This window comes from Amblyomma mixtum, chromosome 4, assembly GCF_055824585.1.
Source record: "Amblyomma mixtum isolate Tamu chromosome 4, ASM5582458v1, whole genome shotgun sequence".
Lineage (NCBI taxonomy): Eukaryota > Metazoa > Arthropoda > Arachnida > Ixodida > Ixodidae > Amblyomma > Amblyomma mixtum.
Window position 1 is genome coordinate 159590118 of NC_143015.1, and position 20574 is coordinate 159610691.

Consider the following 20574-nt stretch of genomic DNA (forward strand, 5'->3'; position numbering starts at 1 on the left):
TTAGAGCGCGTGTTCGCTGACACAAAGCCTGTTTCTCGGAAACATGGGACAGGAACGGATCTTAGGGAAGAGGGGAAGGCGGCGGGATATCGGATGTGTCAAGGTGTGTCATTGCATCCACATGGATATTATGCGGATCCTGGGCATGCCCGCGAATCCAATGTATACGCACAGGACAGGGCTATTTTGTGCAAAGTTGGTGAATGGATTGTGTAACTTGGAATGCGCGCCGGACAGCCTTAAGCTGCTTAAGGGCGGCAAGGGAGTCGGTGTAAATGTGAACAATATCGAAAGTGGGTACGAGTGGAAGGGAAGCAATGGCATTGTGTATCGCCTGAAGCTCCAAGGCAAGGGGGGAGAAGTATCCGCACTATATGTAGCGCGGGAGTTAAGATGAGGATGGGAGGGACTGTAAACTGGAGTAACACCCTGCAGTGCTGTGTATTATGCACCCTTCAGGGTGCATAATATACACCGACCTCTGTTGAGTCGTTAGCTGGCGTGAGCCCACATGAGCTGCGAGCCTAAATGAGTCTGAGTTCATGAGTACGAGTGAGCCCGGGATTGTGTGGGTCTGAGTTTCACTGAGGCCATAGATTAACCAAACTTTCGTGAGCGAGCCTGAGCGAACCCTCATGATTTTGCCGAGGTATGGCCATAGTCCAGGCCTGTATATACGGTCTGCAAAGTGTAAATTCAACCTATAGACACGTATAGTCTGTGAACTGTATTCCGGAAAATGCGGCACAAATTGAATAGTGCAGAAAGCTTACACGAAACGAAAAACACTTTCTCGCCACTGGTAAGCAACAAAGTCGCTAGAACTGTACCTCCGGGTCCAAACCTCAGCAGGAAATTAATACAGTTCACCACTTATGCACGGAGTGATTTGTGGCGTTATTGAAGCGCGCAATCGAAAGTTCTGCACTTTCGGAGGCGCTGGCTGTGTCGGCCATATTTGGAGAACAGGCCAATGGTAGCACAGATGTTTCAAAATTTCCCTGTTCTTTTTTGTCCAGGTCAACTTCGCCACGTCCTCCACCAGCTGGGATCCCGTCGTCAGAGTCGTCAGCGTCAGTCCAGCGCAGGTGCAGGAGTTCCTGGAGAAGGTCTTCCACGTGCGCCTCTAAGCCACGGCTGATACCAAAGCCACCTCTTATTCTCTTCTTGAAGCGTTAGCAGTGTTCACATTTTCGCACACATTCCCTACTTAAAAAAAAAAAAAACAGTTGTACTTGTTAAGACATTCCATGAACCAAAGCGTGCAAGTTGTTAGCACGGGATCATTAATAAACATGTATTCAAGAATAAAATTTGAAATGTTTATTTGCTGATGACATAGCATTACTTTTAAAGTGGTTCTGAAAGGAGCCCTCAATCAAGGTGCGGTATTCCATGGATGTTAAAGGACGCTGCTTAACGAATGTTCTCCAGCAAGAATTTATTTATTATTTATTTATTGATACTGCGATCTTTTACAAGACCTTCGCAGGGTGGGCACACAATACATAAATTCTGGAAACAACAAAAACGACCTCAGGAACAAGCAAACAAAACAAGAACAATTGATCAACAATTTAAGATCAAGAACACAATTTCAAAAAGTACAAACGAAACAAAGAAATGTAGCGGTACGACATTATAAAAAGTTAAAGGCGGCTTTCAAACCTTTTTAGTGAAGTTTGGGTTACTGCATCATTAGATTATTCCAGTCTGTAATCGTTCTGGGGAAAAAGGAGTACTTAAAGGTATTAATTCGTGCGTTTAATGGTGTTACTGTAAAATCATGGCGTTGTCTTGTGTTGTACCCTGAGGAGAACGATATAATATTGGATGTGTCAATATTGTAGTGACCTTTGATTAACTCAAATAAAAATTTTAGCAAAATTTTTTTAGCAAAATTTTAGGAGAGGTTATTGCAGATCCGCAGACCTAGGTATTTGTAAGTATTCACTTGAGAGAGAACTTTGTTTTTAGCAGTATAGTTAAACAAAAGAGGCTTCTTTTTCTGGGTTATACACATGAAAAACCTTTTGTAGAAGCCGATTTATCTATCAACAAAATTTAAATTTTAGTGTCTTCGCATCTTCCTCTCTCCTGTTATCACTCTTCGCACCCCGGGACGGAGGGGGGGGGGGGGGGGGGGGAGCTTCCGCACCGCTGGAGTGATGCAGCTGACTGGCTTCAAGCGTCATGGCAGCTTCGTGATGCCTGAAAAGAATCTAATAAATAGCCATCTCCATTTCTTTAGATTTACTACCTTCTTTTTTCATGCGATTGCATTAAAGGGTGATTCCGGTGTTTTTTAAAACATTTTCAGTTGATAATATAGTCTTTCCTCTCTCCGGTTCAAAAAAAAACATTTTCCAAAACAAATGAAAAAATACTTCTCCCCTTTTATGAAGATACTTCCCACAGTCAAAGGGAAACACGGATGAGCACATGAAGTATAGCCGGAGCTCCTGAGTGGTGAGATGACTAAAGCAGTCAAAGCATGTATGTTTTCGCAATAAGATGATGGAATCTGCGTGAGGTCGCTCTTCCTTGAGCAAAGCCTTTAGAATTGTTCAGTGGCAATTCTGATATTAGTGAGCAGGCTCTTCCAATATGCAAGGGGAGAAAGTAAGCATTCAGTTAATGATTCCTCCATAATTGTGTGTGTGAAGCACACTTTCTCCTCTCTTCTAACTTGTTTTAATTTTGAGGTATAATATCCTAGAGTAATTTTCACCATTAATAAACAAGCAAAAAACTAGTCTGTACAAACTGGTTGTTTTCCTTCATATTGGAGGGAACTCTACATGGTTTGGGACATGCAGCTGGGTAATAAGTACATACCATTCACAACATTTTAGAGCGCAAGACAAAGTGAGGCAAATATTTTTTTTTCTGATTTAGGAAGTGGAAGGACTTGTTTCAGTAAATGGAAAGAGTGATGCCTTTCACGGCCCTGCACTTTGAAGACTCTTACCAGACTGTACTCTAACCATTACAGAGGTGAGAGCAGGAGACTCAGGCTATGAGGGACGTCGTAGTGGAGGGCTCGGGAAATTTCAACCACCTGGGGTCGAAATTTCCGGAGCCCTTCACTGTGGCATCCCTCATCGCCCGAGTCGCTTTTGGACGTTAAACCCCAATAAACCAAACCAAACCTTATAATAGAATTAATGCTCAATATGACAACTAATAACTTATTACATGCAAAAACTATCCTGTTGATATAAGTTATTTGCAACCCACCCCCAATCTCTGTGTGTCTGCGACAACAGCCAACCAGACCAAGAAACAGTTTTACTACATGGAGGAAGTTTTAAATGGGTACACAAATTCTTAGATCCGTGTTTTTTTCTTTGAAATGGCGTGTAAGGCAATAGCATAGATGAGTCACGATTTCAAATTCACCTCGGCCAGCTGAACAATTTATAAGTTTCATGTCATTTTGGTTTATCTTTCAACAGTAGAATAACAGCTCTGATGTAACAGACAAGTTGAGGTCATGTGAGGCATGAAAAAATTATAATTGCTGTTTGTTCTCTTTTGTCATTTCAACTGTTGGGCAGGCTTTCACAAGAGCTGGTGTCAGTTAAAACAAAGAAAGCATCGACCATACTACCCTTTTTGTATGCCTCATGTAATTTCTTTGGAGGAGAAATTCTAGAGGCCCGTGTACTGTGCGATGTCAGTGCACGTTGAAAGGTGGTCGAAATTTCCGGAGCCCTCCACTACGGCGTCTCTCATAGCCTGAGTCGCTTTGGGACGTTAAACCCCATAAACCAAACCAAACCACACTTCAACTGGTCTCTTATGTCACAGCCATCATTTGGCTATTGAAACCATAATGGCATGAGAGAAGACAATTCAATTAAATAATTTTTTTCATTTGTTGGTGCAATCTACATGGCCGCCTACATTTTCTAAGGTGCTGCGAATCATTTCAAAGAAAGAACACACAACTGAATTTTGACGTTTCCCCACCTGCAACGAAGTTCCTGCAACAGTTGCATTTTCCAGCAAAGGTTCGAATTCAGGTGGCATATAAAACTCACCCAGTGAAACTCTGGCCGTAGATTTTTTTGCTAGTTTGCTCGAGTCCATTAGGGGGCTCCTACAACCAGCACTTTATAGCAGACCCTTATATGGTGGCTTCAGAGTGATGCATTTTGCATACTGCCTGAACACATCATGCTTTGAGAGTTTTGGAACATTCTCAGGACATGCGATTGAAACATCAGTACAAAAGGTTAGTTGAAACTAACCAGCAACAAGGCATAGCAAGGTAGGTGACAGGGACCCCACATGGCTTTTGTCACTGGCATTATTTTATCATGATCTTCAATATTTTACATGTTCGCTTCCATTAGACAGACTGAAATCGGAATGTTAAGCAAGGAAACAGTGTAAGTACTGCCTTAACGACAAAACAAACACATTCCACAAAGACATATGCTTTCAGCTGAAGTAACAAGCTAATTATCACGGAATCTGCAGCAAGAGCTGATTAATCCATCTATACAGAAACATCTGGTATGCACTAAGACATATCAGCAGGGTAGATGCACACCCAGAATTGCCACGCTATGGTATATTCAAGAAGTACTTGAAGTGCTTACAACAGCCTTTTCACAGTGGCAATGTTTTGATGCACGGCGCTCGTTGCCAGTGCCTACAACAGTGTCGGATTCAATCACTTGTGTTATGTGAGAGCCAGTCGAGGACATTGTCCAGGCCATAACCCGTCAAACAGCTTGTTTCCACAGTTGCGACTTCCTGTGGAGCACTATCAACCACATCGGTAAGCCTCATTGCATCTTTGTATTCTTCCAAAGGAACAGCCTGGTTGGCATCAGTCTTGTTGAACACCAGCAGGAAAGGTACAGCCTTGAGGTGTTCAAGGGTGAGCAAGTCTAGGAGGGTGACATAGGTCTCACCAAACTGGAACACGTTTGAAGAGTCCGCAACAAACATCAGTCCTGTAGCGTCCGACGTTTGTTGGTGTAGAAACGGTGCCATTTCACCGCCGACTTCCCGCACCTGACAGAACTTAGTTTTGGAGATTTTCAGGATGGTCATGTTGATCCCTATTGTTGGCCGTGTGTCCTGCAACTCGACCCTTCTTCCCTTGCCTTCTAGGTATTGCTGGAGGCATTTAAGTAGCGCCGTTTTTCCAGAGCCTTTGGGTCCGACACAGACGATCATTTCTGATGCACAACGCTCTGTTTTGAAGTCGAAATTCTCACTGGATGTCAGCAGTAAAGAGAGGAATTTACTGGGTCTTCAGAGCAATCTCATCGCCGTTTTAAACGGATGTGATGTCAGTACGCTTTCTTAAACAATGTTAGTGCAGGAACCCCCAATAAAAACTTCGTTACAAATTGAACCAATTGAGCGCATAACCATGCACAAATGAATTTCTGCAGTGTACAGCGTCAGTCCAGTGATTAGAAGAGCTTCCTTTTTTCCGAACTCCGCTCTTAGCACTTTTACAACAACAACAAAACGCTCCCCGACTTCGTATGCGAAATACGCAGCTTTGTTGCGACGCAAGGTCTTCCGCCGTTCAAGTTTCTTCAGCCAGCTTACCTACATGGAAAGTCTTTAGTTTGGATAGGATGAAGTTGAAGACACATCTGTGCGCCGGCTGCTCGCTGACGGCCCTGGAAGCATCTTTGCCGGCATACCTGAGCAGAGCATCGCCTCCGGGGTGTTCTCCGACGTACTTGGTAACGTCGTACACTTCGCCTCGAAACAGAATCCAGACGTCGTCCTTGGAGTCGTGCTTTTTCAGTTCTTCCAAAGTGACCGTGGTGGTCGTCATTAGTGGCGAGGCAGCGGTTCCCACTCGTCACGCGACAGTGTGTAATCTCGGCAACAACGCGAATCATGCGACGGCGGTTGCTAGGGGCTGAATCGTTTCGATCGAAGAAGACCGGCGGAACGCGCGGGCGCACAAACAACCAAGGCAACCAAAAGCAGTGATTTCATGGGCGCTGCCATCTTGAAAATCAGTGTAGTGAGCCGGCAACATTGGCTTCCGCACAAAACAGTTTTATTTCGAAATAGAGTGCGATAATCTTGGTATGTTTGTGGAGAAATTAACAACTTTACAAGAAATTAGAGGCTTTGTGCTTAAATTTAAAAATTGTTTTTTCTAGCATTGGTTTATTCTGTCGTGTTGTTCAACAGATAGACTAAACTACACATGAAAAGAGCTCTGAAACGTTTCCGCGAGGCATACTGAGATAATGTGCATTATGCCAGATGTTTTTATTTAATTAGTTTTAATTTACACATAACAGCTTGATGGATTAATAAAATAAACCAGGGGAGAGAAACCAAAACCGCATAAGTTTCGGTTTCGTCGTTTCCTTATTAGTTTCGTTTCTGCGAATCCAGTTTGGTCGTCTTCGCCTTCGCCGAAAGCCAACAAGTCAAGCCGCAATCCAGACGCGCATATGTGTGTCGTTTGGTATCAAGTTTAGCGAGCGTGTTGTACGCCAATTCGGGTCAGTTTTTTGGGCTCCAAAATCGTCGGTGCGTGTTCTACTTTGTGCCGAGATACGCTTTTCGGGGAGAGGAGCATCCAGCGAGTGATTTCACGCCAGTTCTGGGCTTTTTTTTTCTCCGCCGCGCAAGAAAAGGTTCTGCGGGAGCGACGGCGGCAGAGAATGCTTCTGTTCTGGAACGAACCACGGTGAGTGCTGCTCCCTCCGAGCACCAGCTTGGAAAGCCTTTGACAGCGCCCGTTTTCTACGCGTTAAACGCCTCGGTTCGTGGTGTAAAGCGAGCAGCCGCGGTTTGCAAGCGGTGTTATTCGTTTGCCACTCTTGTTTACGCTGCGGGCGAGGCTCGGCAACGTCCGCGCTACGCGAGCGCCGTACCGTAGTCGAAGCTAAGCCTATTTCACACGACACGACGAACGCGTACGCGTGTTGTTACGCTAGTCGGCAACGCTTTTTCGTTTTTTTCTTCTTTATAACTACTTAACAGCTTGTTTACGTGGATAACGTGACCGCGAGATGCTGCTAGCCTAAACGTATTAAGCGCCCGCGAACTTTTTTTTTTCGAATTTGTTTCGCGTTTTTGCGCGGCCGCTGGTAGTATCCGCGGGCGTCGGGATCGGCGTGTTTATTTTGGATGCTAGTGGCGAGACGGGGTTCCGAAGGAGAAAATATTTTCAGACTACGTCACGCTGCCGGAGCGTCTTTGGTGAGAGCCGCGGCCATCTGTCACGAAGACATGCGTGTGTGTGTGTGCGCGCGCGCGCGCGCGGGCGAGTTCTCCAGTGTTCCGTTCGCGTCATGGGCACTCCCATCCTCTCAGACGGGTAGCAGCTGCGAAGAGCGGCGCGGGAAGGGGGGGTGTCGTGTGCCAGCAGTCGTTTACATATTCTTCGCGAAACTTGGGTGGATCGTCGCATGAGAAATGTGTGCGCGCGCGCTTATCGCAACTTCCGCTGGGATTTTGTTTTATGGTTGCGTTGGCTCGCCGAGACGTTGCGACGTTCGCACTTGTCTCTGCCGTTCTTTGGGATTGCCTTTTTTTTTTTTTTGCTTCTTTTGATTTTCGTAGCGAATGCCGCGACTGACCACAGAATGCGCGCGCCGGAGGCTCGGCTATTGGGGGTGGCCGTGAAAGTAACGGTTTGCGGGCCGGCGGCATTCTTGGCTCGGCCTGCCAGTTAATCGAGCGCGCAAAATTGGATTGCCGCATTTCGCGTTGCGGAAAGACCTTTCTTGCTTTCTGTTCTTATGCGTTTCGTTTCGTTTTCTTTTGGCGTCGGTCGCTGTTTGCGCGAAAGAGCCGGTTTTCGTTCTTTTGCGGGCGGATGGCTGGCTGACGGCACGCCATTCTTTCTGACGGCACGCCATTCTTTTTTTTTTCCACTCCTCAGATGCCGAGCTTGTCTGTGGTGATTTATTCGACTTGTCTGTCTGGGCTTTAGCGACGCAACACGTGCCGTTGCGTCTGGGATTCCGAGGGCGTCAGAACCAGCTTTCGTTTTGTTAATCAAAATACAACGCGAACAATATTACACAGAATGAAGTTCCGTAGTCGTAGAGACCGACGAACGGTTTTGTGTCCGCTTTATCAAAAGCAAAAACGCCCATCGGTTACACTGGAATAACTCTCCTTTAAAAGGTCGTGGTTGTCGTCTTAATATCGACGACACGCCTGTCTGTCGTTTGCGACGAATGGTAGCTAAATGCCGGCGGCTCCAAGCGATCGAAATAACGCACTCCCCGATCGAGTCGCCGTTCATTCATAGCCTGCCTCGCGCGGCTTTTTCCGGGGTGTGGGGTCGATGAAAACAGCTGTGCAGTGTATTGTCGAAAGAAAAAAGCAGCACAAAGCACATAGGTAGCGGTGATGTCTCGCGGACAAGTAATGCGTTGAATGACGGCCTCACATTAGGCCGGTCGGCAAAAAAGTGGCTGCATAACTCTGTGCACTACCTTAAACGTTTTGATAGATTTTTTTTCCCCGGTTAATAGAGCTTCTTTCTTCTTTTTTTTTTCATTGGCTCATGTTTAATGTGACATTGTCGCTGTAAAGCATTCCGCTTTTTTTTTATTTATTTGCTGTGTTCAGGGCCTGAATGCAATTTTTCTACTGCTTGAATGTGATTTTTCTGCTAGATGTAATGCTGTACACCTGTACAGGTTTTTGTGAACTTGTATGTTAATGGGGAAATATTGCAAGTATGGCTGGGAATTTGGCTCTTTTTTTTTTCAGACCGGTTAAAGTAACAATCCCCTCAAAATGCAACTTTTTAGTTTTTATAAAAGAGCACTGACATCAGCACGTGTGTTTTACATCAGGTGTTTCAGCCGTGACAGTTAGTATAAGCTCCCATTCGGTGAAAACTTGTCAGCAGGGCCCTTGTTTTCCAACCTCTTGCACCACCTATGCTGTATGTAAGTAAACTATTATTAATGTTAAAGAGCTGTCAGAATTGCAAACTGAAAGTCTCCGTTGATGGAAACAAATTGCTCATTGTAAAGGTGGGCTGTGGTTTATCAACCATCATTGTTTTGATATTGTTCTACAGATGTATCGCAGTCCATGAGTGGTATCTAAATATATATTGCGCACATATTTTCAACGCTTTCATTGTGCGTTGTTGATTGCCATTGAAGGTATCTAGAGCGAGTCCGTATTATCAGCGGAGAGACTCCACTGCAATGTGTTTGGGGTACTGTGCTTCAAGAATCGCTCGGTGACAGCTCATGTCAGGCAACAGCTGTGTCTTTTGTTGTGCTCATAAAGAGCCCTTGATAGGCAAGGCGGTGATATCATTCACAGGCCATTGAGCTTGCACTTGTGAGGGCATCTGTTGCTAGCACATGTAGGAGCCTTGCACATTGCAGTGGTGCTGTCAGTTAAAGCGTAAATTTTTGCTGCAGTTTGTTTTTGCACTCAGTTGATCTTTTTGATATGTGACGAGCCTGCTTTGCTGTAGATTCACAACAGCACTCATCAGTGTGTCTGAGCTGTGTTCCATGAGATCAGTTCCTTGTGGAGAAAGTGTTGCGTTTGCGGCTGTTGACTTTTCTGGAAAAAAAAATGATTTGACGTGATGCTGCTATTAGAAATCCCTTGAAGCCATGAAGGGTGCAAACATAGCCATAGGTTGCCGCAGGGAAGACTTCGAAAGAAAACTTCACCATGATTTTTGTTTTAATTTTGCAAAAATTTTGTCTCGCTATTTTTTAATCAAGAGATTTCACTGCCCTTAAAAAAATAAAACCCCAGAAGTGCGCTTTGAGTGTTTTTTCTCTTTGAGACAGGCTGCTTATTGTTTTTTTTATGAAGGTAGTATGGACGTGATACAGCTATTCTTTCACTCTCCGAAACCTCTTTATTCAGGGCGAAGGCGAAATTCTAGAGGCCCGTGTACTGTGCAATGTCAGTGCACTTTAAAGAACCCCAGGTGGTCGAAATTCCCGGAGCCCTTCACTGCGGCGTCCCTCATAGCCTGAGTTGCTTTGGCATGTTAAACCCCAATAAACCAAGAAACCAATCTTTATTCAGGGCATGCATAGCACACGTCCACAATGAACGGATGGCGACTTACTTTCTTTGGCATTTTGCCCTGGTGTACCTCAGGGACAGTGCCAAGTGCAGAGTGTTTAGTCTGAAAAGCAGACTTCTTAACGCTGTTCTGCCACTGTTATTGGCTGGGTGAGGAGTATGTGGAGGGAGGTTTCTTTTCTTGGTGTTTACCAATGGAGGGATGGTTTATTTACACATGCTGCAACCACCGCCGGGCTTTGGCAGGAGCAGTGAAGTGCAGGACAATAATACAAACCAACCAGCACAACAGCTACATTATGAGACAGTGATAGGGGAAGGGCAAGAGAAGTGCAGCGTAGGGGGAGATGAGCGTAGAGGGAAAATGAATGACATATTTGTTTATTTCACTCCAGGGGCACAGTGAATTCCCACGAATAGTCACGCCAGGAATGTGACTGTCAGCATGTCATCATTGCCTTTAGTCTTCGTGAGCTTTGCCTGCGCTGTGGTTGCATAGTGTGAATGTGCATGCGCATTTTGCGCCTTCCTGTACAGTGGAGCGGCATGGATTTTTTTTCACAAGATGTCATGGGTGCCACAAGGGTGTTCCATACTTGCTTTTCGGGGTGCTGGCCATGGCAGGTGACATGAAAGGTTTATGAAAAAGCGCAGGCTCTTTCTGTGCGTCTGGTTCAGGAACATGAAGGTTTCAGTGACGTGGAGTGAAATCCGTCTGTGCGGTGAGACATATTGCTACTTGTGCAAAGAGTAACATCGACCAAGGGGTAAGAGTGACAGGACTTGCACACTCATAAGCTTTCTGCTTGAAATGCTATTATTACCACTACACACTGAGAAAAGGATTTCTTTTGCCTCACTGCCTCCTGCTTTGCTTGAATATTCGTTACTCTATGTTTCATTGCTCTAGTGATAACATTTTTCTATTCTAATTACTAAGTGCTTTAAGGCCATCTTTTGGGGCAGAGGGGTAAAGTGGAAGGCGTTCGAAGCACTGAGAAGGCTGAGATTAGGACCGGGCGCATGACAGATTCGGTGAGGAATGCGTTTGCGCCTCCCAGCACTTTTTTGCCGACCGTGTTCACTCGTCGCCCGTTCGGGCTGGTATCGTGTAGAGGCCGTTGTAATCTCGAGGGCCGTTGTGATAGCAGTGCTAAGCGTTTGCTTTTATGATGCCGTGTTGTCCTGCGTCGGTGTTTTCCCGCCTGTGGCGTGTACACACTGTCGCGTCGCGATGTTTAGAACGGGCGGGCAAAATGAAACAGGCGCAGCCGTGCGCCCAGCTGTGCGCCCAGCTTTGCGCGGCGTTGTTAGATTGCACTGTCCTCATGTAAAAGTTATGACTTGCGGGGTTTTTACATGCCAAGGCAGCACTTTGGGCAGTGTGGCACGCAGGAGTGGGAAGTGCCGGATAAATTTAGACCACCTGGCTAAAGGAAAGTCAAGGACAACTCAATTCAGTATTTGTTCTTTTTTAAAAGGCTATATTTTTGCTTGTTTAAATTTGCTTAAAGTTTTGCTTGCATGTTTTCTTCTTTCAAGTGATGTGTTAGGCATTAATATACTTGGATCACTACGTGTTCTTCGCCTGTGACCACTAAATAATTTGTAATTGAATTTCTTTTTGGCGTTGTTTCGGTTTCATCAACGGACTGATGGCTGTGGCATGTAGTTGGTCTTTAAGCTCACATGAGGCACGAAAAAAAAAAGGGGCAATAAATGTGGCTGCTGGGATGTTGTTTGTTGTCGTTCCAGCTCATGAAGCAGGCTGGTTTGTCTTGTAGTGAATTAAAGCTACGTATAAGCATTTATATGGCATTTTTTTTTCATGCCTCATATTACTTTAAGGCCACCTACACGTCACAGCCATTGTTCGGGGGATGAAATGGAAACATGAGAAAAGAGATTTGATTCCAAATTATTTAGTGGTCATTCATATCAATCACAAAAATATTTGTCATAAAACGTTGTTGCTTGTTTTAAGATTGATTTCTGCATACCGCAATACGAGGTACACATTACATAAAGGTAGATGGGACAAACTCCAAAGGTGCAGTGCGTGAAGAAAGGTCACAGAGGAAGAACTGGCTAATACTACGGTCGGACTAAGAAGAATTTAAAACTGTCGGATCTGGAGCCACATAAGTTTTTTTGTGCGTTCATTCACTCTAATCATGAATTGGCCTTATAGGAGTAAAAAGGGAGCAAGCTACGCACTAGCTCACTCCCTTATAAGGGTGGGGTATGCTGTCCAGGCCCTGGGGTAGATTTCCATCACTAAAAATATGGAACACTTACTGTTAGTTACCGAAACAAATTCTCTCTTCAAAACGTGAAGTCTAACAGTTACAAAGATTATCCACCGCACCCATCCTTATCGATCCGTGAAGCTCGCATTCTTCGCCGAATACAGTTTAATCTCCTACATACACCAGCCAAACTTTACCTATACCGGTACACTTCCACACCTCAGTGCCCAAACTGTCCACACATATATGCAGACATGGAACACTGCCTTACACAGGGCCACGCAGCCTTCCAGTCCCTCGCCTATCCTTTCCCCCCACCCCCACCGAGGCCCATCTGGCTCGCCTCCCTGGATCTGAGACTGCAACGTGCCCTCGTCGCCTTGGCCCAGGATGTACTGAACGCCTAACAGAAAGGATGTTCGAATAAAAATGTCACACCACCACTATATACTGAGGTCTAAACCTCCTCTATTTGCTAACGTCAAGGCCTTCAGTGCCACTTATAAAAGCATCCCCCATTGTTTACTGCGTCAGGTTATTATGCTTTGCACTGGGATTGTGCCTTTGTTACCAAGAGTAAGAATTCAATATGGTCAAATGTTTAGGGGAATCCCCCAAGGCGGAGTAGAAAGGTGTATAGCTTTCCTTTGTAGCCGTATGGCTGCGCTCGGGTGGATGTCAATGAGTAATTACTCCCTTATTAAGAATTGCATGTATTTGATGACCGAAATCTACTCCTTGGTGACCGTCGTAGCTTGAGTTGCTTTGGGACGTTAAACCCCTCCCCCCAATAAACCAAACCGAAATCTACTCCCGGACTTGGGCAGCTTAACCTGCCCCTTAGAGGGAGTGCATGAGACGTGGCTTGCCTCCCTTTTTATTCCCATATAGGTTTATTCGTGTTTAGGGTGTCACCTGAACTTGAGAAATTATCTTGATTAGGGCCGATGTACTGAAACTTTTGCTCAGGTCTGCATAGGGTACATAAAAGGCGCCGTGGTGGAGAGGTGCGGATTTTAGTCTGAACAGAGGAGAAATTGGAACAAAATCAAGGCCGTCAAATATACGCGTCATCTCTCCCGAAAACCGAACGAAAATCCCTTCGCCATTGCCCGGAACGAACGGGGCGACGTCCGGACGACTCGTGTAACAACGTGAGCGCTGGGCGTAGCACGTTTTGTACATCGTCCGACCCGACCCGACCCCCCCCCCCCCCCCCCCCCCCCCTTTTCGGCACACGGCGTGCTCTATTAATGGAGACACATGGGGGCTCCCGTGGGAAGCCCGGTTGTCGGGGGGCCCTCTTTATTAATTCCGCCGTGCGAGCGGGCGGGCGCTGTCGGATACTGCGGCAGCCGAGCCGTAAGTGGCCGTTAACCCGTGCCGCCGTCTCATCCGTGGGCCGGCTTCGGAACTGCCGGGCTTCTTCTGTGGGACGGCGTGCTTCCGCTGCCCCCCCCCCCCCCTTGCCTCCGTCTCGTTTTCTCACAGTGCGACCGCTGTAGTCGGCGGTTCTTTGCATGGGATCCACGGCGGCGGTGACGCGCACACAACCCGAATAACGTTAAAAGGTTACAGGCACATAAGCTCAGTGGTTATGGCGCTCGGCTGCCGACCCGAAAGACGCGGGTGCGATCCTGGTAGCGGCGCTTGAATTTCATCAGCCTGACTGCAGCCACTGCAGGGCAGAGGCGAAATTCTAAAGGCCCGTGTACTGTGCGATGTTAGTGCACGTGAAAGAACCCCAGGTGTCGAAATTTCCGGAGCCCTTCACTACGGCATAGCCTGAGTTGCTTTGGAACGTTAAACCCCAATAAACCATGAACATCTCGGACGCAGGCAAACGATATGATCCGTTTCATGGGCGTAAGGAGGTGCTTTCTTGTAAGTTTTTTGGTTCTATGAGGTTTAACGTCCCAAAGCGACTCACACCATATATGAGGGACGCCATAGTGAAGGGCTCCGGAAATTTCGACCACCTGGGGTTCTTTAACGTGCACGGACGCACAGCACACGCGCCTCCAGCATCTCGCCTGCATGGAATTGCGACCGCCGAGGCCGGGATCGAACCCGCGACTTTCAGGGTCAGCAGCCGAGCGCCATAACCAATGAACCTCCTCGGCGACTCAGGCTATGAGGGACGCCGTAGTGGAGGGCTGCGGTCGATTTCGACCACCTGTGGCTCTTTAACGTGTGTACGGCTCTTAATCCCTACGCCATTTTGATGTTTGACCGGCGACAGAAGATCTGCTGATTGTAGAGAAAATTGCTTTTGAAGATCTTCCCGCCACTCAATTCAAACACGTAACGTCTGCACTGAAAATGATTCCGTGATCGAAGCTTTGAAGGGAGTGGTGGTGAAGCCCAGCCTCCGCAGGATTCGCTTTGGGACGTTAAACTCCCATGAACCGAAGAAGCCCCAGGAATGGGCGGGTACCGATCATTTATCGCCGACACTTGTTCGTCCCGAAGAGATTGAGACAAGTCATATTTTTTAAAATAATTTTCTTTTTAATTAGTTTTCCTTTGGATGCGGCGGCAGAAGGTCAGAGCTGCGAATGCACGCGAGGTGGGGGGGGGGGGGGGGGGGTGGGGGAGGGGGGGGGGCTTTTAAGTTTTTGCTGTGGTGTAGGCGCTCTTTTCTGAAGCGTTTACTGGGCGGCTGGGAAGATGCTCCTCGCTGCGAATGGTTATCGGCGCCCATTCGAGGACTTCCGTGATCAGTTGGTGCCCTTTGCGGCGGCGGAACACGAGAACCGAACGCCGCCCTGTGCACTCTCAAACTGATACGGGCTCCGAGTGGGATCGCCCTTGCTGGAGGAGATACGAGGGTCTGCAGCGGCAATCCTTTGACGAGGACGCCTCCTACCTTCGAGACTGTGGGTGCTGTGACAAGATGGCGCAAGGCCGATGTATTTCGAGGAGACACCCAAGGTGTAGTGTGTATACTTATCACACTCTAAACAGAGAGGAGTAAAAGGGAAGTAAGTTGTCCTCTAGTGGCCTGCCTTTTTTAGGCGAAAGCCTTTAATGCCTCATCGTTGTCGACAGAAGGTTGTCAGCAGAGGTGTCACGCTTTTCGATTGGTCGAAATGGTTATAGCGTCAGAGTGCGCGGGTTCGCAGTAATGAGGTCACCCACGGATGCCTGACGCCCCCTTTTGGAGCAGACGACAACTAATGAAACATAGTTGTCGTCCGCTCCGACAGGGGGCGTAAGGCGTCCGTGGGTCACCACAGTACATACCTCATTACTGGGAACAGAGCCATGGATACAACCGACCTCATCGAAGCAGAGAGAGAGTCGTGCTAAAGACGCAGTCAAAGTGTGCAGTTGTAAGGTGTAGTCAAATAAAGCACTAGTACAGCACAAACATTATCGCAGTCAATGCCACACAGTGCGCCAGGAAAGGCTTTCGCCTTGCAGCACTTTAGAGAGCCAAAATGTCCCCTGAATTTTTTTTGTCAAAAGGTGGTGAGCGCTACACTCAATACTTATGCGCCTGTATGCGAGTGAAAAGGGGAGTAATCAGTCCTCTGCATCTCTCCCTTTTTAGGGAGTGAGCTATACTCGCTGACTTTTTTTTGGCAATGCAGTAGCGGCTAGGCAGGAAAGGGAGAGAGGGCCTTTTGTACCGACGCTGTGGTGGTGGATTGTTGGTTGTTCGGGCTAGGAGGGCAGAAGGGTGAAAGGGAAAATCTGTGGAGTTGAATAATGAACAGCATGGCAGGGGTACAAAACCTTTCTCCTTCCCTTTCCTGTTTAGCTTCTAATGCATTGCCAAAAAAGTTGTCCACGAGTATAGATGACTGCTTACCCCCTTTTTACCCCTGCATAGACATAGCTAGATGACTTCTTAGACCCTTTTTAGTCCCGTATAGGCGTATTAGTATTTAGTGTATTGTCCGCCAACCTTTTATAAAAAGGGAGTGCTCTCAAGGACAGCTTAATTACGCTAGAGGACTGCTTACTCCTTTTTAGAGCGCAGCTCTTTGGCGTCCGTTCCTGGGTTTCGCGTCGTCGTCGGCGTTGTCGTCGGCCTCGTAACCAGCTCCGCCCCCCTTTCATCCCCCCAGCGCTAGCAGCGACCGACTGATACCGCTGGATGCCGCTGACGCCGCTAGAGAGTCAAGATAACGTGACTGCATAGAACACCGTCGCCGCCATGCAGAAAGAGGAGGAAAGGGTCCCCCCCCCCTGTTCTTGTGTGGCGGATAGGGTGCTCTTCAGTTGCCGACGCGCCGGTTATTTCACGTAGGCCCCGGCACGTCGACGAATACGTGACCACCTTCCCACGGCTAGACCTGGTTCTTAGCGCTGCGGAAGCGAGGGTATCATATTGTTTGTGTCGGCATCGGCGGCGTTGTCCCTGAAACCAACTCCGCAGCTGGGGTTGACTCACTATCGAAAAGGTGAAACAGCTTATTTGCTGCGCTCAAATTTCGCATTAGGAAGTAACGTAATCGTGGGTAATTTTTTTTACTCCCATATACGCTTATTAGTATTTAGAGTGCAGTGTCCACCATCTTATTTCGAATCCGCTGCAGTTTGGGGTTTTCCCCTTAAGCTTATTGGACAAAGACCGTTTGATGCTCCCAGTTGATCAATTAGACACGCCCTGCCATCTACCAGCCGCCCTGGTTAGCTCAAGTGGTGGAGGGACTGCCCTGTACAGGCGGTGGTCTCGGGTTGGAACCCCGGACGGGGCGAATTTTCCTTCAGCGAAAAAGTTTGTGCGAAAGCTGCGTAATTTTTCTTTGTGGCCGTATAGCTGGCTGCTCGTATGTTGGGTGACATTGTAAGTCTTGGCGCCTTCGAAGTTAAAATGACCTGCGCTGCAGTTTCGAGCTTTCCCGGCGGAGATAATCTCGTTTTGTTGTTTGTATTTCAGTTGTCTTGTTCGCGTTTTCATTCGTTGCTGATAGCACGATTTCTGCCTTATTTCCAGATGGCGTAAACTGCGCTTAGGTACGGTAAACGATGGCGTGGACAATTTGCGGTCGCTGACAGAGCTCCTTGACCTTGCTGTAAACTTAACTTTGGTTATGACCATGGCGCCAATAAAAAAGGTGATGAGTCTGTTGCGTTGCAGGAAGGAAAGTTCATGTTTGAAAGGGAATTTTCGTATTCGGGAGTTAAAATGGGGAAGTCTGCCGTCGTTGACCGACGTTTGCTGCATCCATCTTGGTTCAGGTTTGCCCTACTGTCCCATGCGTGGCGACCATTGTGAAGACGGACCTTTCGTTAATGACGTTGGCCGTCTGTTTATAGGGGAAATATCACGTGACCGTAAGGTATATAGACAGTGAGGGTCAAATCAGCTGACTCCGTAACTCGCAATACAGCCCTGGTGTATAACTTTGTCCGGCAGGATTATAACTCGGCGAAGTGTTCTGTTATCGTGTCTGGGTGTGTTATCGCGCTCGCGTCGTCTGTGGCTTAATGTGCGGTGATAGTATCGGGTTTTTTGATTACTCGCCGCACACACATGCATGTGCGCAGTTTGTCATGAGGCGCTTGCACACGGCCTGTATGCTGGGCGCAGACTCTCCACACAAAGCAGTGTGCTATAGGCCTGTTCTTGGCATATGCCGCCGCGGTGGCTCAGTGGTTATTGTACTCGGCTGCTGACCCGAAAGACGCGGCTTCGATCCCGGCCGCGGTGGTCGAATTTCGATGGAGGCGAAATTCTAGAGACCCGTGTGCTGTGCGATGTCAGTGCACGATAAAAAAAAAAAAAAACAGGTGGTCGAAATTTCTGGAGCCCTTTACTACGGCGTCCCTCATAGCCGGAGTCGCTTTGGGACGTTAAATTCCCATAAACTTAACTAAACGAAACTGTTTTTGGCATATATATATCAGGTTCTCCAAAAAAATAAACTTTTTGGGGTATAAATATGGCTTCCGCTACTTACTAACGCTATTCTTGGCGGTCCTCAGAAAGCAGGTGTAATGTTGGTTAGCAGGCTAGTTAAGTAAAATCTAATAGTAAATTCTATAATAACTATTACAGTTAGGCGCCTGTTTGTCATGAGGGATTCGTAGCTGGCCATGAGCAATAGACATGTCAGTTTTTACAGTTAGGCGGGTTTACCCTCGGCGCTGTGGTTCAACGAATTCTGGCCGTTTTCTCTCTCGATATGCTGGACGTTGTGATACGTGAAGATAGCGGAAATAGGGCACAGAACAGTGGGGGTGTCGTTGAGATTAAGAACACGGTATGGACATGGACAGGGCATGGAATGCGGAGGAGAGATAACCGGTATAGCCTCTTAAGGTAGCAAACTGTGTTTCCAGAGGAGTCGGACGCTGTGGGGGGCGTCACTGAGTCAGCTGGGTATGTGGGATTGTGAAATTAACGGGCATATATGGGGGATCGCAGCGGACATATATAGGGCGATCGCAGCGGGCATATGTAGAGTGATACACTGCCGCGGTGGCTCAGGTAATGGTTCTTGGCTGCTGACCCTAAAGACGCGGGTTCGATCCCGGCCGCGGCGGTCGAATTTCGTTAGAGACGAAATGCTACGGGCCCGTGTACTATGCGATGTCAGGTGCACGTTAAAGAACCCCAGGTGGTCGAAATTTCCAGATCCCTCCACTACGGCGTCCCTCATAGCCTGAATCGTTTTGGGACGTTAAACTCTCATAAATGAAACAAACTAACCTATATGGGTGATCGCAGCTGGCACAGGACAGAGTTGATTGGAAGTCATTGGGAGAAACTTTCGTCTCACAGTGGATGTATAGGAGGGCTTCTGCTGCTGATGATGGTGATGATGATGATGATTGCATGGCGCGTTTAACGGTTTGCTTGGCGACCAATTGCGAGGCAGCATCATTGGTCCCGCACGTGTCACCCGCTTGTTGAGCGCGTGCGCATCTTTCGTCTTCGTTTTTTTCGATGTCCCGCGATAATGAGGGCGGGCCCTGACTTGGAATCGGCGTCGTGTTGCCCGATCCAGGCGGCCCGCCCCGAGATTGATTGGCAGGTCCGGATATCGCATTTCCTGCTCTCGCGCGTCCCCCTTTCGTGCCAGCGTTACTGGAACAAGTTTCGTGCTGCGCCGAATTGGGCGGCCGGGAAGGCGCTTAATTTTTTTATATAAATTTCTTTCTTTTTGCATGGTTGGGCTCTGACGTAAGCGCGCGCGCGCGAACGGTGTTTCGTGGCGATTTCGCGCGCACCAAATTTACTGGCGCGTAGGTCGGCTGGCTCAGGTTGGGCGCTGACTCGGCTACGAACGGAGAAAAGCTGGGAACGAAGCCAAAGGTGCCGCTGCGGAAAGCCTTGTCTTCGTGAAAAAATGGAGGGGGAGGGCACTTAGGCTTCGCCTTTAGGGATGTGACGCGACAGCGGTTCGTATTTCCCACGCAGACATGGACACTTTTCCCTTTCACATGATCATTATGTCATTATGTAAAAGACCACACGGCGTACATACCGGGTGTTTCAGGGAACACTTTCGAAAATTTTCAAAGATTGGCTTTTGGCGATAAGTATACGGCTTTTGCGGCATAGTATCGCCAGTGTTCTGGCGGACACCAGAAAACCGGTGAATCGTCTTAGCAGTAAGCTGGAGCAAAATCGTGGTTTGAGCTAGTTGGTACATCTTCACAACTGCACCAGCGCTGCGACGAGGAACAAAGACAGAGAAGGAAGGACAAGGGCAAGCGCGTGACCTTGTCCTTCCTTCTCTGTCTTTGTTCCTCGTCGCAGCGCTGGTGCAGTTGTGAAGCAGTAAGCTGGTTATCTAGTTTCTAATAATTACTTTTTAACTAGTAGAGCTAGGCGCCTAGTTGCAATTAGAGATTTGTAGCCGTTTCTAAAGAAAGCCAATGTTTTAAACCTATTATAATGTAACCTCTATACACTTAACATAACATCATCTAACTTGTGTTTGGCGCATGATAACCATAGTTGCTTATGCGCCATAAAACCCTATATAACTAACTAAGATTTGTAGCCGGTCGTTAGTAATAGCCGAATCAGTTTTTAGAATTTCGAAAACGCGATTACGGCGCTGTGGCTCGACAAAATTTGTGAAAGCGGAACTTCCTCCCAGTCGATCAGCAGCGCGAAGTCCTGCCGCCTCCCGAACATTGGTGAAAGCGTTCTCGTCGGCAGCACTGAATCCAGCCGTCGACTTTGTTTCACGCGTAGCCGCGCGGAAAGCACGTCGGGTTGGATACACCGCCGGAAAGAGCACTACAGCGTGAGCGTTAACAACGCCAGGCTCTTCCGTACACTCGTGGAGGATTGCGGCCGTCAAGGGAGGACATTCCGCGACAA

General features: G+C 47.5%; 3 protein-coding genes across 4 annotated transcripts in view; 2 read left to right on the plus strand and 1 right to left on the minus strand.

The window, feature by feature from the left end:
* The window catches only part of LOC149348989 (protein argonaute-2-like), a 78312-nt gene extending 76978 nt beyond the window's left edge, over positions 1–1334 (plus strand). For both annotated transcript variants that reach the window (XM_089541086.1, XM_089541084.1), the window contains one exon: positions 1020–1334. In XM_089541086.1, the coding sequence (XP_089397212.1) occupies positions 1020–1130 (111 nt within the window). In that variant the 3' untranslated portion in view covers positions 1131–1334. The remainder of the gene's footprint in view (positions 1–1019) is intronic.
* Positions 1301–5996, minus strand: LOC149348992 (ADP-ribosylation factor-like protein 16). The gene has a single exon (XM_089541087.1). The coding sequence runs from the start codon at positions 5194–5196 to the stop codon at positions 4681–4683; it is 516 nt and encodes a 171-aa protein (XP_089397213.1). The 5' UTR covers positions 5197–5996; the 3' UTR covers positions 1301–4680.
* Positions 5997–6435: 439 nt separating this feature from the next.
* The window catches only part of LOC149348993 (ras-related protein Rab-40B-like), a 49626-nt gene continuing 35487 nt past the window's right edge, over positions 6436–20574 (plus strand). The window contains exon 1 of the mRNA XM_089541088.1: positions 6436–6691. The gene's annotated coding sequence lies outside the window, so the exon portion shown is untranslated. The remainder of the gene's footprint in view (positions 6692–20574) is intronic.

Bases quoted from the DNA above. Each gene is read 5' to 3' on its own strand.
- LOC149348992 (XM_089541087.1), bottom strand. From the start codon at position 5,196: ATGATCGTCTGTGTCGGACCCAAAGGCTCTGGAAAAACGGCGCTACTT.